Source organism: Loxodonta africana, chromosome 10, assembly GCF_030014295.1.
Source record: "Loxodonta africana isolate mLoxAfr1 chromosome 10, mLoxAfr1.hap2, whole genome shotgun sequence".
NCBI lineage: Eukaryota > Metazoa > Chordata > Mammalia > Proboscidea > Elephantidae > Loxodonta > Loxodonta africana.
Window position 1 is genome coordinate 58,362,153 of NC_087351.1, and position 15,036 is coordinate 58,377,188.

General features: G+C 36.7%; 1 protein-coding gene across 1 annotated transcript; it reads right to left on the reverse strand.

Annotated features, from left to right (window-relative positions):
- Window positions 1-13,437: 13,437 nt before the first annotated feature.
- On the reverse strand, window positions 13,438-14,155 carry RPL10L (ribosomal protein L10 like). Its single transcript, XM_003408513.4, has one exon. The coding sequence runs from the start codon at window positions 14,102-14,104 to the stop codon at window positions 13,460-13,462; it is 645 nt and encodes a 214-aa protein (XP_003408561.1). The 5' UTR covers window positions 14,105-14,155; the 3' UTR covers window positions 13,438-13,459.
- Between the last annotated feature and the right edge of the window lie 881 nt (window positions 14,156-15,036).

Here is a 15,036-nt window from a genome sequence, read left to right on the forward strand (position 1 = left end):
CAGGTGCTCCTTGGAAACTCTGTGGAGCAGTTCTATTCCGTCCTATAGGGTTACTATGAGTCAGAATCGGCTCAACGGCAATGGGTTTTGTTTTCTTTTTTCATCATTGGATTAGCCCCCACTGTAATCCAATATGACCTCATCCTAATTTAACTAATTATATCTGCGAAGACCTTATTTGCAAATAAATACGCATTCTAAGGTTCTGGGAACATGAATTTGGAGGGGTACTGTTTAACACTGTACAGATACTGAAGAATAATAAAAATGTGACTACCAAGAGATTTATTGTAAAGCCATGATAAGTAGAGCAGAAGAGAGGGCACAGAAATATGCCTATGCAGTCATAGAAACTTGATTTATGACAAAAGTGTTGCAAACAACTAGGTAAATGACATACTATTCAGTAAATGGTGTGGGACAATTGGTAATCCATGATTTCAAAAACAAAATCAGATTTTTCTCTTATATCCACACAAAAATTAATTCTATATTACATACTTAAAAAAGGAAGGTGACCCTATGAAAATAGTAGAAGAAGATTATCAAAGAATATGTTTATGACCAAGAAGTAGAAAAAGATTTCTTAAACAGTATATAAAAACTAAAAAAAGATAGAGGAAATGATTGATAAATCCAAATACATTAAACTTAATTTCAGTTTTTAAAAATACCATAAAGAGATTGAAGACAAACCACAAACGAGCAGGAGACAGAGGCAAAGGATAAAATAGATAAAGGTCTAATATTCAGCAATAATCTGAATCTAATGGTAAAATACAAATAACCTTGAAGAAAACTGATAAAGGAAAGAATGCTATGTCATCAAAGAAAATGGTAAAAGAAAAAACAAATTGTTCAAAAATGTAAAAGCTTCTCAGAGAAATGCAAATTGAATCACAATTAAATATTATTTCAAAACTGTGAGATTGTCTAAAAATTTAAAATGTCAAAAAAAAAAGATGGCGAGCAATCAGGAATGGGAGCTCTCACACAGTGTTGGTGGAAGTATAAATTGATACGGTCTTTTTGAAAAGGGTTTGACATTATCTTATAAAGTGAACCAGTGTATAATTTACAAAAATTCTGTTGTTGTATGTCATTGAGTCAATTTCGACTCATAGTGACTCTATATGACAGAGTAGAACTCCCCCATTGGGTTTTCTTGGCTGTAGTCTTTACAGAAGCAGATAGTCAGGTCTCTCTCCTACAGAGCCACCATGTGGGTTCAAAATGTCAACCCTTCAGTTAGCAGCCAAAAACTTAACTGTATATCAGAATACCTATGTAATATTGTGGTATTTTCTAATGCACATGGACCAGGGCAGTGACCCCTTTTACTCAAGTATAAAGGCAGCAATGCATCTGTCTTAAGTTATCTAGTGCTTCCACAAGTGGATGGCTTTAACAAAAAGAAATTTATTCTCTCACAGTCTAGGAGGCTAGAAGTCTGAATTCAGGGTGCCAGCTCCAGGGGAAGTATTTCTCTCCCCATCCACTCTAGGGGAAGGTCTTTGTCATGAGTCTTCCCCGGTCAAGGAGTTCTCAGCACAAGGACCCCAGGTCCAAAGGACACGCTACTCTCCTGGCTCTTGTTTCTTAATGGTATGTGAACCCTCTGTCTCTCTGTTCACTTCTCTCTCTTATGTCTCAAAAGAGACTGACTCAACATACAACCTAATCTTTTAGATTGAGTTCTGATTTGTTAACATAGCTGCCTCTAATCCTGCCCCATTAACGTCATAGAGACAGGATTTATAACACATAGGAAAATCACATCAGATGACAAAATGGTGGTCAATTACACTATACTGGGAATCACAGCCTAGCCGAATTAGTATACATTTTGGGGGGACACAATTTAATCCATAACAGCATCCCATGGTCATAAGCCTCATTTTAATCTTTTACCCAATTCTGATAAATTAATCAATCGTTTTTTCCATGCCTGTTTCCTTGTATCAGTAATCAGCCTATTATGCTTTTTTTGTAAACCTAAGAGTCTTCTCTTAGTCTAGATAATACTTCTGTCAGATACTGAAATGCTGTAGCTAAATTCAATTCTCATAATAAATATTCTGATATCTGCTGACAAATCTTGCTTGCACTGAGATTGCTAAACCCCATTAGTTCTGGAATCCCTGTAGCATTTCTCCACTAACTTATAAATAAGCCTAGAGATTTCTTGAAATTGTACCAATGGTAATGACTGCTTTCTCAAATGTTACCTGCCTCCACGTTCTCTTGTTACTGTAGTCCAAGTGTCAAACTAAATCCCATTCCAGTGATCCTGTTTCCAGGTTTCATTCTGTCTCCTGCCATCCCACTTCAGGTATTCAAGATATAGAAGTTTATCTAATAAAGGTAATATATTTGATCCTGGAGCCCCAGTGGACCAGTGGTTAGGAGCTTGGCTGCTAACCAAAAGGTCAGCAGTCTGAATCCACCAGCCACTTGCTGGAAACCCTATGGGACAGTTCTACTCTTTCCTATAGGATCCTTATGAGTTGGAATCAACTCGATGGCAATGGGTAATAGCATATCCATCTTAAGAAAATACTATTCACCTTCCACATAGCTAACTTATATTTGCAAGAATGATGCATCTGTTTTGGTTGGTAATAATGAGCCTCATTACATTATTTGGACGACTCCTCAGGGACATTACTCTAAACAGAAAGAAGTGAGCTTAACCAGGACTTCGATAAATAAATTCTAATTCCTTCTTGTCATATGTGTACATTTTATCAGTATAGTAATTCTTGTTCTCTTCTCAAAGTTCCAAACGTACTACTTGGTTCATTAAATATTACAATTTTTTGACAGTTGATATATAAAAGATTCTGTTCCAGAAGATGTCATTCTTCCTTTCTTTCCCCCTTAGTAGATTAGCATGTAAATGAATTGGACTGGCTATGAAGCCACCAACTTTGCTAGACTACTGACCTACTAACTATCTCAAGGGAGCCCCTGGGTGGTGCAAATGGTTAAGTACTCTACTATCAGCCAGAGGGTTGGTGGTTCAAATCCACCCAGAGGTGCCTCAGAAGAGAGGCCTGATGATCTGCTTCTGAGATATCACAGCCTTGAAAACCCTGTGGAGCAGTTCTACTCTGTACACATGGGGTCACCATGAGTGCGGAGCTACTCAATGGCAACTAACAACACCGATCTCAAACAACGAGTGTGTGTGTGTGAGACAGAAATACACAGAGAAGAAGGAGAGCGAGAGAACGTTTACAAATCAGAATCTGACAAAAGGACTTATTGCAGTTATGCGTAGTTGGTTGCAATGGTAGCGTTAGGGGCAAAAAGAAAGACTGCCTACATCAGCATTCTTTATGATTTTATTATTGGAGTCAATCATTTTTTATGTCTTTATATGTCCATTCTTACATTTTAACCTACCTTTTAAAGTGCATGATGATAAACACACAAATACTTTCTCTAATTTAATAACTTTTCATGCTTCATTAAGTCTAAAATAACATGCAAATATGTTGCAATAATTTATAAGTTGGAAACAGCAAATTTTTGATACTTTTTATACTGCAATAAAAATAATTGCTTTATGATGGTCTTTTTCTTCTACACACAAATAATCACCTACATAAATAAAAATTATATTTAAATGCCTTAAACAATATATTAGCCAAAAAAAAAAAAAAGGAGAGCCACTGCAGTCGAGTCGATTCTGACTCATAGCGACCCTATAGGACAGAGTAAAAGTGCCCCATAGAGTTTCCAAGGAACACCTGGCGGATTGGAACTGCTGACCTCTTGGTATAAACAATATATTAACAGGTGGTAAAAATTTAAAGTATGGCAGAATTATATAAAATGCAATACTTATTTAATAAAAATGTTGTATGTCTTTAGTAGAAAATCGAATTAACTTGCCAGGGAATACTGAATATTGTGGCTATTAAACATTTTCATTCTTAAAGTGTCTTGTCATTGTTGGGCTTACTTCAAAAGGAATAAGTACAATGTGAGTTGACTATGAAGCCACCAAATTTGTTAGAATGCTGGCCTACTAACTATCTCTAGGGAGTCCCTGGGTGGTTCAAATGGTTAAGTGCTAGACTACTAGCCAAAAGGTTGGTGGTTCAAACCCACCCAGAGGTACCTTTGAAGACAGGTTTGATGACCTGCTTCAGAAACATCACAGCCTTGAAAACCCTGGGGAGCAGTTCTACTCAGCACATACGGGGTTGCCAAGAGTCAGGATTTACTTTGAACATGAATTTTAAAAATAGCATCAAGAAATTTAGAGATTCAGCAATTAAAAGTAGGTACAATTTAGACTTCACTTCTTAGCCAGCCAAAATAATTCATAATACCATTGAATCCACTCTAACCACCAGTTTCTTCCATAGACTATTTCTATGCCTCCTCTGCTGTGCCATGCCTGCCCATACTACCACAATCCTAAATATTCTGCTTAGCATACCTGTTTAAAAAATAATTACCTATTTATTTATCCATCTACAATATTTTCACTGGTTCTGCCTGTTTTTGAGGTTTAAGGAAAAGAGACATTATTAGTCTTCTTTTATTTATTGACTCAACTTTATCTTTCTGAGATTTATCAGTGTTGTTGCCTGTAACTGTAGTTCATTTTTTTTCAGCTTATATCGTCAACCTTACTGAATATACAATTGATATATCTACTCTCTTTTGATGGAAGTTATTTCGTTGTTCATTTTTTTTGCTATTATGAACAATACTACTGGTAATCCTTGACTTACCACATACTCAAGTTACAACAAACTGCACATATGAGCAACTTTTTTTTTTACATCTTATCGTGAGTAGTATATAGTACGTACAATGTTGCAGCACATATTTTGTTGCTGTTATGATTCTCATGCAAACTGCATGAGGCAAATAAAGATTGGATTTATAAAGATACTGATAATAAAAGGTAAAAACAATGAATAGTTATAAAAAGAGGTATTGGACTTAACATCAGAACCGACTTACATTGGAGTCACGGGAACGACACCCCATATAAAGGCTCTTGCATATGTCTCGATTTAAACGATCAAGAGTTTATTTAGGATAAATCAAAAACCCATTGCCTTCAAGTCATTTCTGACTCGTGGTGGCTCTAATGTATTATCTAGAAATGGTATTACAGAGTTGTAGAGCAAAAGCCTCTTCAAATTGCTTTCTGAAATCGCAGTGTCTATAGCCCTTACATTCACTAGCCACTAATTCAGTCAATACGTACTGGTGATATTTGCCCAAAATATGTCCTTAGCTACGGTTAGGAATCAAATTTCCAAAAACTTAACTTTGCTTTTAGTTAAAGTAGTTTTGACCCTGTAGACTGTTATACTTTGCTAACTTTCGATTATTTTACAAAATCTTGAAAAGTGTGTCAAAATTGCTTTTTTTTGAAAATTCAGTTCTTTCTCAAAAAAATTGCTGGCAATTTCAGAGTATTTGTATAAATTAAAGCATTCCACCACTATCAAACGGTCAGACATTGCTTAAGATAATTTTTTTTTTCTTTTAAAAATGTGTTTGTTTAGAGTCACATGAACATGGGTTTAAGTGATAGGAATTTAAAGTTTACTCACAGTTAAGGTGCTTACATATGGGGTAGAGAAATTGTGGCAGCACAGTTAAAAGTATATTTAGGAATTAGGTTGTATTTTATTCTCGTCAAATTTCAATATGTTTTATTTAGTAATTTGGACATTTACTAGCATGGCGTTTGAAAGTTTTTTACCAAAATGTTTGCATAACTGGTTTTGCAGGAACATAACTGATTTGAAGTGAACATAAGATTTTTATTTTATAGTAACAGCTACCAACAAACAACTTTAAAGTTCTATTTCTTTCTCAATAGTAGCCTTCCTTAATGATATCTCAGTTCCATCCTAGAGCTTTTCAGTCACTTTTGATTATTAACATTGTTACCCGTTAAATGGATAACTTATTTTAGAATGAACAGCACAAAGCTGGTTTCTAAAGATCTCCCAAATATCCAACTTTTCCAAACTGCTGTACCACTCCATCATCTTTAACAACAACTACTCTCCCCCTTGCCCCCACCTCAGTACTCTCCCTTCCATCTTTGGGTTCCATAATTCACTGTAACATCTCACAGAGCTCATGAACTGTAATTACAGTTAAGAGGTTTATTAGGGAAATAATAGAGTACAACTCGGGATCAGGAACAACTCAGAAGTAACAGGAAAAACTCAGGATACAGTTCTTGATTAGGACAGCTTCTTCTCGCCTTCTGCTGCTGGGTTCTGCTAGGGGCCTTCCCCAGCAAGTGTTACAACTCTTAGCTCCATGGACCAGCAAGCCCCACTGCAGCTGTCTCGTGCCAGTCTCCTGGTTCCCGCCATTTAGCACTGCTGTCTCTCTTGCTATTACTGTGCCGCTGTCTCATTGTCTTCCATGTTACAGCTCCTCCCTCTCTCTTTGTGTGTCCCTTTAAGCCTAGCAGAATGGCAAAATATATCTTATTTGCTTAGTTCCACCCCCTCCCCCCCCCACACACAAGGATTCCATGCATCTTATTTGCATTAGTAGCAATCTGTCCAATCCCTTTGGTGGATCACAAGCACCTTATTTGCATAGTCCCAGCCAATCATTGTGTGGGAGTCACAGAGACTGCTTCACAAAAGTGGAGAAGAAGAAATAATCTGTTCTCTTATCCCCCTTCTCTCTCACTCTCTCATCCCTTGATTTAGATTATTGGCAACAAAATGTGATTGTAGACAGTAATCTCTTTGTTAAATGACTCCAGATCACAGCAGTCAAATTAAAGTGTTGTTTTCCTTTTAGTTGTTGCTGGCTCTCTTTATAGTGCTATCTCCCTACTGTTCTCCATGTGTCTAGTGCCCAAATGCTGACTGTTTCATGGGTATATTTGTCAGTTCTTTGGAGAGTACCAGAGTTCTTCTCCCTATCCAGTCCTTTCAAGAGAAATCTGGTTAAGGCACAGCTCTTTCTTTCCCTACCTTCATCTACCACCATGAAGGAAGTCCACCAGGCAACCTCTTGCTGCTGGAGTCCTTCTCCCAGTAGGCATTGCTCTTGGGGAAGAGAGTGTAAAGCCAGAAATGTTGTTTAAACTGAAAGTACCAGAATTAACCCACACTACTACTATTTTTTTTTTTTTTTTACTACTATGGCACTAGAAAAAAAAAAAAAAAAAAAACTCTGCCAAAAACTGGGGTTGAGGGCTATTCCCTGACATCAATCTCTATCAGTTCTGCCATCCCTTTCCTGCCCCCACACCACCTTATCAAGTCTTTTGTTGGTTCAGTAACTCATCATAACATTCGTGCAAAGAAAAGCATCATTTCCTGACAATCCAATGTCCTGTCCCCTGTTCCCCAAGAGAGGGGAAGGCACAGTTGCTGCCTTAAGAACTTTGCATTTGTCCAAAAAAATTCCTCTCTTCTTCCACCACCTCTTAAATTTCTCTTTATCAGTAACCAGTAAACTCAACTTGGAGCACACAGGGAATTAAAATCATCCTTGAAGAGTTAATACTATAGTTGCCAACAAACAATATTTAGTATTGTAAATATAGTCTTATTCTTTAAATATTTGTTGCACAAAAATGTCTCACAATCAATAAGTCTCAGAAATCTATTAAACTTATATATAATTAATACATAGAATTAATTGATTTGCTAACTAATTATAACATAATAAATGTTAAGAAAAATTGATCTTTTTCCTAGAATTGATATTAAAAATTCCTCATTGTGACAGCCATAGCATTTTAGTTGTAATTATTTGAGATCCACACTGAAAAAGGATAACTAGAAGTTGTTCCAAGCCTGTGGAAACAGAGTTTTTATGTGAGTAGTTCAAAACATTAGAAATTCCAGAAATAGATAATTTTTAACTATGACATTAAAGATTGATAGGTGAATAGGGTGAAGTGAAACAGAATTAAAGAATCTCCCTCCTCAATATCTAGTAAAATTAACAAAATATGATCAAAGAAATATAGCAGAAAGCAGCCAAAGAAAGGTTTACACACTCACGTCATAAATTCAGGTGCCAAGAGAACATGAAAATAGAGTACTCTATTGTGGTATGAAGCATAGAAGCATCCCTGAAAAACCATGAGGTGAAAAAATGTTGTTAGTTCTCACTAATGCCCTAATATGGAGAGAAATGTATTGCTTGTATTAGTAGGCGCAGTAGGGAACCTGCATGAAAACCCATTGGTTTTGGAGCCCCAGTCAACACCAAAAACCCTCAACACTCAGATGTGGTTGCCAGGGCTTGCCATTTTCCTCTGCGGGGGAAAAGACCTGGAGATTAAAGCCTAGAAAAATCTATGGGGCAGTTCTACTCTGTCATACAGGGTTGGGATGAATCAGAATCCACTTGACAGCACACAGCAACAACAACTACTACTACAACATCAGCAGAGCTGAGTAAGAGGGCAAGGGTAAGAAATACCGAGCAGCTCAGAGAGTGGACTGTACACCTGAATGAGTGGAGCGGGCCTTGGTATAGGATATTTAATGGGATCTCCGAAGAGGAATCAGGAGCCAGCATCCATCAAAGGCTCTACTTAAGCCCTTCAAGACTTCTCCCTTCCCCATCTACTCATCATGAGGCTATTGAAAAGTACATAGATGGATAACAATACCCAGTCCTCAAAATCACAGCACCCAGACAGAAGACTGCATGGGTAAAAATAACATATTTTTTTGAAAGGGTGACAAGAGAAATTCTTTCAGATTAAATAGAAGGTCTGAGCAGAACACTCTAATGTCACACATGAGCCATAAGAAAATAATGGTGTGACAGTCATATAGTCATTCTTTTGAAAATAAAGATGAGAAAAAGAGAACTGGAGAAATAAAATTGAATGAAAAAGGTGGGTAAGGTGGTTAAAAAATTCAGTTTTTTTAAAAAAGGAAATAAAACATATCCCCATAAGTGAGTTATATGTAGAGGATAATTATTAAATTATTAAAGCACAAATCACAAATTAAATGTTTCAAAAGAAACTCCAAAACAGTATGACAAAATAGAATGACATGAAAGTGGAAACTGTAAAACTAAAGAAAAACAAGCCAAACTGGAATCAGAATATTGAATCCAATTAAATAAAGGATTCAGATTATATAACTGGAAGGAATTATGGTTGCAAAACAGAACATTGAGGTTATAAATCACTAAGAAATATTACTACAAGCAACATAATTTAAGAGCCAGGAAACAGTAAGTTTGGAGTAAATGTAATAACAATAACAACAAAATTAACCCGTATATGTTAACATTAATTTTGTGCATTTAATATGCGCAAGGCACAATGCTATTCATTTTCTCAATATAATAGCACATCTAATTCTGAAACAAAACTCTAATTAAAGACTTACCCCCTTTTTCATAGATCAGAAAACTAAAAAACGGTTATATTAAGTAATCTGTCTAAGTAAGTGAGAAAGGTGAGATTCAAATCCAGGCATTCTGAAGCTAGAGCTTCCTTTGTTACCCATCATTAAGAGTGACAATTATGTCACCTTAAATTATTATTGATAATGTAATTTAATCCACTTGATTTCGTTCTTTGTTCTATAACAGCTTGATTTAAAAAATAAGTATGTATATTTATGAAAAAAAGGAAATCACAACACCTATGGAAACAGCAGTCAAGAAATCAAAAGATCTATTTGCATTGGGCAAATCTGCTGCAAAAGACCTCTTCAAAGTGTTAAAAAGCAAAGACGTCACCTTGAAAACTAAGGTACTTCCGACCCAAGACATGGTCTTTTCAAATTGCCTCATATGCATGTAAAAGCTGGACAATAAATAAGGAAGATCAAAGAAGAATTGACACCTTTGAATTGTGATGGTGGCAAATATTGTTGAATATACCATGAACTGCAAAAACAGCAAACAAATCTCTCTTGGAAGAAGCACAACCAGAATACTCCTTAGAAACAAGGATGGTGAGACTACATCTGACATACTTTGGATGTGTTATCGGGAGAGAGTAATCCCTGGAGGAGAACATCATTCTTGGAAAAATAGAAGGTCATCGAAAAAGTGGAAGACCCTCAAAGGAACAAACTGATATAGTGGCTGCAACAGTGGGCTCAAGCATAACAATGATTGCGAGGATGGTACAGGACTGGACAGTGTTTTGCTCTGTTGTACATAGGGTCTGTATGAGTCAGAACTGACTCAACAGCACCTAAGGATGACAACAATTGTGGATAAATGACGTATGTCTTAGCTCAATTCTTTGGTTAATAGTGACTCTGACTAAGAACCAGAAAGTCCTCCTTGAACTATGTCAGGGAAGTCAATTCAAAGCTGCTGAATTAGAAATAAAATGCCTGCAAGTGTTAGTGATGGTCAATTTACGCCAGAGCTTGTTTAAGATTTCAGGCTAAAGAAGTTTAGTATAATTGTATATTTTCAGGAAGAGAAGAAATGGTGTAAAGATTGTTTATGATTGTTATTGGAATGTGATTTTCAAAGCTAAATTGATACGGCGAATGGTCCTATTAAATCTTTGTCCGTCTTCTCACTTAGCCATAAAAACCTTGGTTTCATAAAACCTGGAGACTACATCAATTAAATCAGTATTTTATTGTGCACTATTTGCTTGAATTTAGTTTATTTTTTTATTTAAATGAAAAGATCTGTTTCATTGCAGTAGTATATGAATATATAAATACATGAATAAGATGTTCCAAAATTGAATTTTTCATTTTGAATAAAATTTTCAAAATAACAAAGAGGTCTGCAAAAATACGATTAAATTACCCTTCAGACTCATTGTTTTCTTCTAAAAAAATAATTAGAAAGATCCTAAAATAGAAAAATATTGAATAAACAATACAATGGCTTGCAGAATATTAATTAATGGGTTTATTGTTTTTTTAAAAAAAGCAAATAAGTGAAAATGTCCTTGCGTCATTAGAAAAAGATAAAATTTAAATATTTCATGTGCAAAACTATACAAACAAGTCAAACCACTAACCCTCATAACACTTACCCCAGTTTTAATGAAACAATTTTTTATCTATTTCCTTTCCACTCATACATCTATATGCATAAACAACCATAGTTATCAGCATGTTAGGTCAAGGAAGTTCAAGAATCCATCCTTAGCTGCTTTACTGTTTTTACTGAAGCAGAGCACAAAATTTGAAGCTCAGGATGTTTGAAAGTTTTGAGATCAAAAAGCAAAAAGGAGAAGAATAGTGAATAATGAAGATGGAAAAAAATTTCTACAAGTGGATCATGGTTGTATTAGCATGTAGATAAGGAACTGTTTTTTTGTTGTTTGTCTTGTTTTGTTTTTAGGATGCATTTGGTTTGGTATTGTTTTTGCAAGACAATGGGTTAAAAAGTCAAAAAACTGAATAGGACTGGTCAGGAGCCAGAAGGTCTGGCTTAAGTCTGTTCTCATTTACTAATGGTTGACAAACCATTTAGATTTTCTTGGAATCCAGACTTCTGGGTTCTTGGAATTGGGGTGACCCACCTGGGCCATCTGCCTATTTTCAATCTTGAGGCTTTTCAATCTTGAGCCTTTAAGGAATTGTTCTCTTAAAGTCACCTTCAAGTCAAACAGGAGCCTGTTGAGCCGCTTAGTGGAAATTGTTTTGCTTTAGGCATTGGGCTCTTTTAGAGAATTATCTACTGCACAAGTTTCAAGGAGCAGGAAACCCAGGGTCTGACTGGACAATATATGGCATGTCCTTAGTGACTGTGGAAACCCTGGTGTCATAGTGGTTAATTGCTACAGCTGCTAAACAAAAGGTCATCAGTTCGAATCCACCAGGCATTCCTTGGAAACTCTATGGGGGAGTACTACTCTGTCCTACAGGGTCACTGTGAGTCAGAATCGACTCCAGAGCAATGTTTTTTTTTTTTTTTTTTTCTTTAGTGCCTTGTTTCTCTAACCTCTTGGAACCATGTTTTGATGTTATCTCCTGGGAAATTAACATAACAATGACTTATATAACCGGCTTTCACTGTCCCCTCTTTGCCTTTCTGAATACTTTGACAATGCCCAATTAAAATTTTACCTACTCACAATAAATACACTGTTACACTAACTTTTGGTGTTTCTCTGTGCAGTTAGGTTTTTGACATAGTATAGGCCAAAAAAAAAAATTTTTTTTTTATAGGCCTAATTTCTACAAAACTTGAGAATTTTTCAACTCATCAATAAAACATGCCAAGTAAAATGCATATTATTTAATATTTGCTGAGTTATCTTTCTCAAGTTTATATACAAAAAAAAAAAAAGGAGAAATATTATAGCTTAAAATAGCAACCTAGCTTAAAAAAAAAAAAAAAGCTTAGAAATATATAAATGAGAAGTATCTTAACAAGAAAGGCCTGAAAGAAGTTATCAAACCAGAAGTAAAATATTGGGATCAACAAAGCAATTTTTTTTAACTAAATGAAAATAATTTAAACAGCAATATTTCTATACTGTTTAGAATTTTTGTTGCTTTCAGTCAATGCATTGACTCAGGAAATGAGTGCTTAGTTGAAGATGAAGTGTGCGTTCTGTTTGAAGATTTGAGATTTGAAAGACTAATTCAATCTAAAGAACAGGAATTTAAAAAAGCAAACAAACAAAAACCTGTAGTACAGACCCCAGGAATTTTAGCTTATGTAGTCTCTAAAACAAAACAAAAAATTTGATCAATGTTAACTCTAATGCAGGGCAAACATCTATAGATTGTATACTCTCTCTAGGGTCTTTACAGAGCCCAGGTAGCTGATTTAGCGTCATTTCCCCTATTCTTTCGATTCTACTGGGACCCAGATACAAAGCAATTCAACTTCTGCTGTCACCTATGACCTTTCTGTGAGGATTAAACCATTAGTCTCCTGAGTGTGAGATAATGTAAGGTTTGTCTGGGAAATTCTTTTGCAGTGATACCTAACTGTCCTAAGGCAGTCCAATTATCATTGGAGGTGATAGGTAATTCTAAAAGCAACATGCCAAAATTTATAGGAAAACTTAAGGACCAAATTTGGGAATAGGCTCTTCAGTTTCAAAGAGGCTATAGTTGAAATATCACTAATGAGTATCACTAATTCTATCAATACTCTTTAAGTTCTAAAAACAATAAGGATTTTTTTTCCCTACAAATCTTGGACTTTCTCTCATTTTTATTCAAGGTATTGAGAGGTGCATAATTTATGACTTTACTACAAACAAAACTTTGGATGTATTTCCCTAGACTCTCTCAGGTCAGTGTTTTGGAGTAGAATAGCAATAGCTTTCCCTATACATTGCATACAAATTGTTTCATTCTTAAGAATTTTTGCTATTAAAACTCTTTTTAGTATTTGTATAAAAATTACTTCTCCAGTACTCTACATTTCAAAAATTTAATTTTTATTTTTTGCCAGGAAATACAATTTATTGGTAGCCATGTCAGACCACCCTGGCCCAAGTAGAACAGTGCTTCCAAAGTCCTCAGGAATGCAGGGCCTGCCATTTCTTCAGGGGGCCACGATTGGAGATGTATTTGACGCCACAACCATCCGGGATGAGACGCTTCTTAGCCACGAGGTCTTCAAATTCATCAGCATTAAACTTGGTAAAGCCCCACTTCTTGGAGATGTGGATCTTCTGGCGTCCAGGGAACTTGAACTTGGCCCTACGTAGGGCCTCAATCACATGCTCCTTGTTCTGAAGTTTGGTGCGGATAGACATGATGACTTGGCCAATGTGGACTCTGGCCACAGTACCCTGGGGCTTCCCAAAGGCACCTCGCATGCCTGTTTGGAGTCTGTCAGCCCCAGCACAGGACAACATCTTGTTGATGCGGATGACATGGAAGGGATGGAGCCGTACTCGGATGTGAAAGCCATCTCTGCCACAACTCTTCACCATGTACTTGTTGGCACAAATACGGGCGGCTTCCAGGGCTTCTGAGGAGAGCTGCTCATATTCATCAGATACCATGTGGCCACAGAGTGGGAACTCATCTACTTTTGCCTTCTTCCGACCCAGATCAAAAATGCGGATCTTGGCATCAGGGACACCTCGGCAGAAGCGAGACTTTGGGTATGGCTTGTTCTTACAATACCGGTAACATCGGGCAGGGCGGCGGCCCATGACAACCGAAAAGCCTTAAGCGACCAGACGAGGCAAACAGGAAGAAGCGCAGCACGCTTGCGCACGTATTATATAGGCTGCCCATCTTCCCACGCAGAAACCATAGAGTTCCAAGTAGGTGTGAGGACGCTCTTTCATGATGTCGCAACCATAGATGCAGTGTCACTCGGCGCCTGCGTGAGGCGGGGCTTGGCACATGCGCAGAGTCCCCGCTGCCCGCGAGCAGGTTATGGGTTGACTAATCAAGCGTTGTCAGGTTTAACAGCATTACTTTAATTGTAAAAGGTGTGTTTTGCTAGAGTTTAAAGAAGACAAATACTGTCCCACAGACACCCTGGCTGTTCAATATACTTTTGTCCAGTTTGGTTAAAGAATCTGTTTTCTCAGTCTGTATCTCCCATAAGGATTTGTAGTCCAAATACTGTTTTTCTGAAGAGCATGTGGCCCCTTTCCCTGAGTAAAGTGGTTTCTTGCGTCTGTGGTGCCACTCAGAGAGAGAGGAGAAGAGGGTGGAGAGAATCAAGAGAAGATATCTATTGTACATTTTGCTTCATAACTTTTGTAAACGTGAAAGTTTAATTATTTGCCCTAATGGAATGATTCTGTGACCAAAATGGCTTCCACAAAATTGACTGAAATACCATCTGATTTTTTTTTAATTGTGCTTTAAGTGAAAGTGCAAACCCTGGTGGTGTAATGGTTAGTGCTTCAGCTGCTAACCAAAAGGTCAGCAGTTGGAATCCGCCAGGTGCTCCTTGGAGACTGTAGGGGCAGTTCTACTCTGCCCTATAGGGTTGGTATAAGTCAGAATTGACTCATCTGTAGCGTGTTTGGTTTTGGTTTTGGTTTTGGTTAAGTAAAAGTTTACAAATCAAGTCAGTTTCTGCTACAAAAATTTATACACACCTTGCTGTATACTCCTAATTGCTCTC

Bases quoted from the DNA above. Each gene is read 5' to 3' on its own strand.
- RPL10L (XM_003408513.4), bottom strand. From the start codon at position 14,104: ATGGGCCGCCGCCCTGCCCGATGTTACCGGTATTGTAAGAACAAGCCA.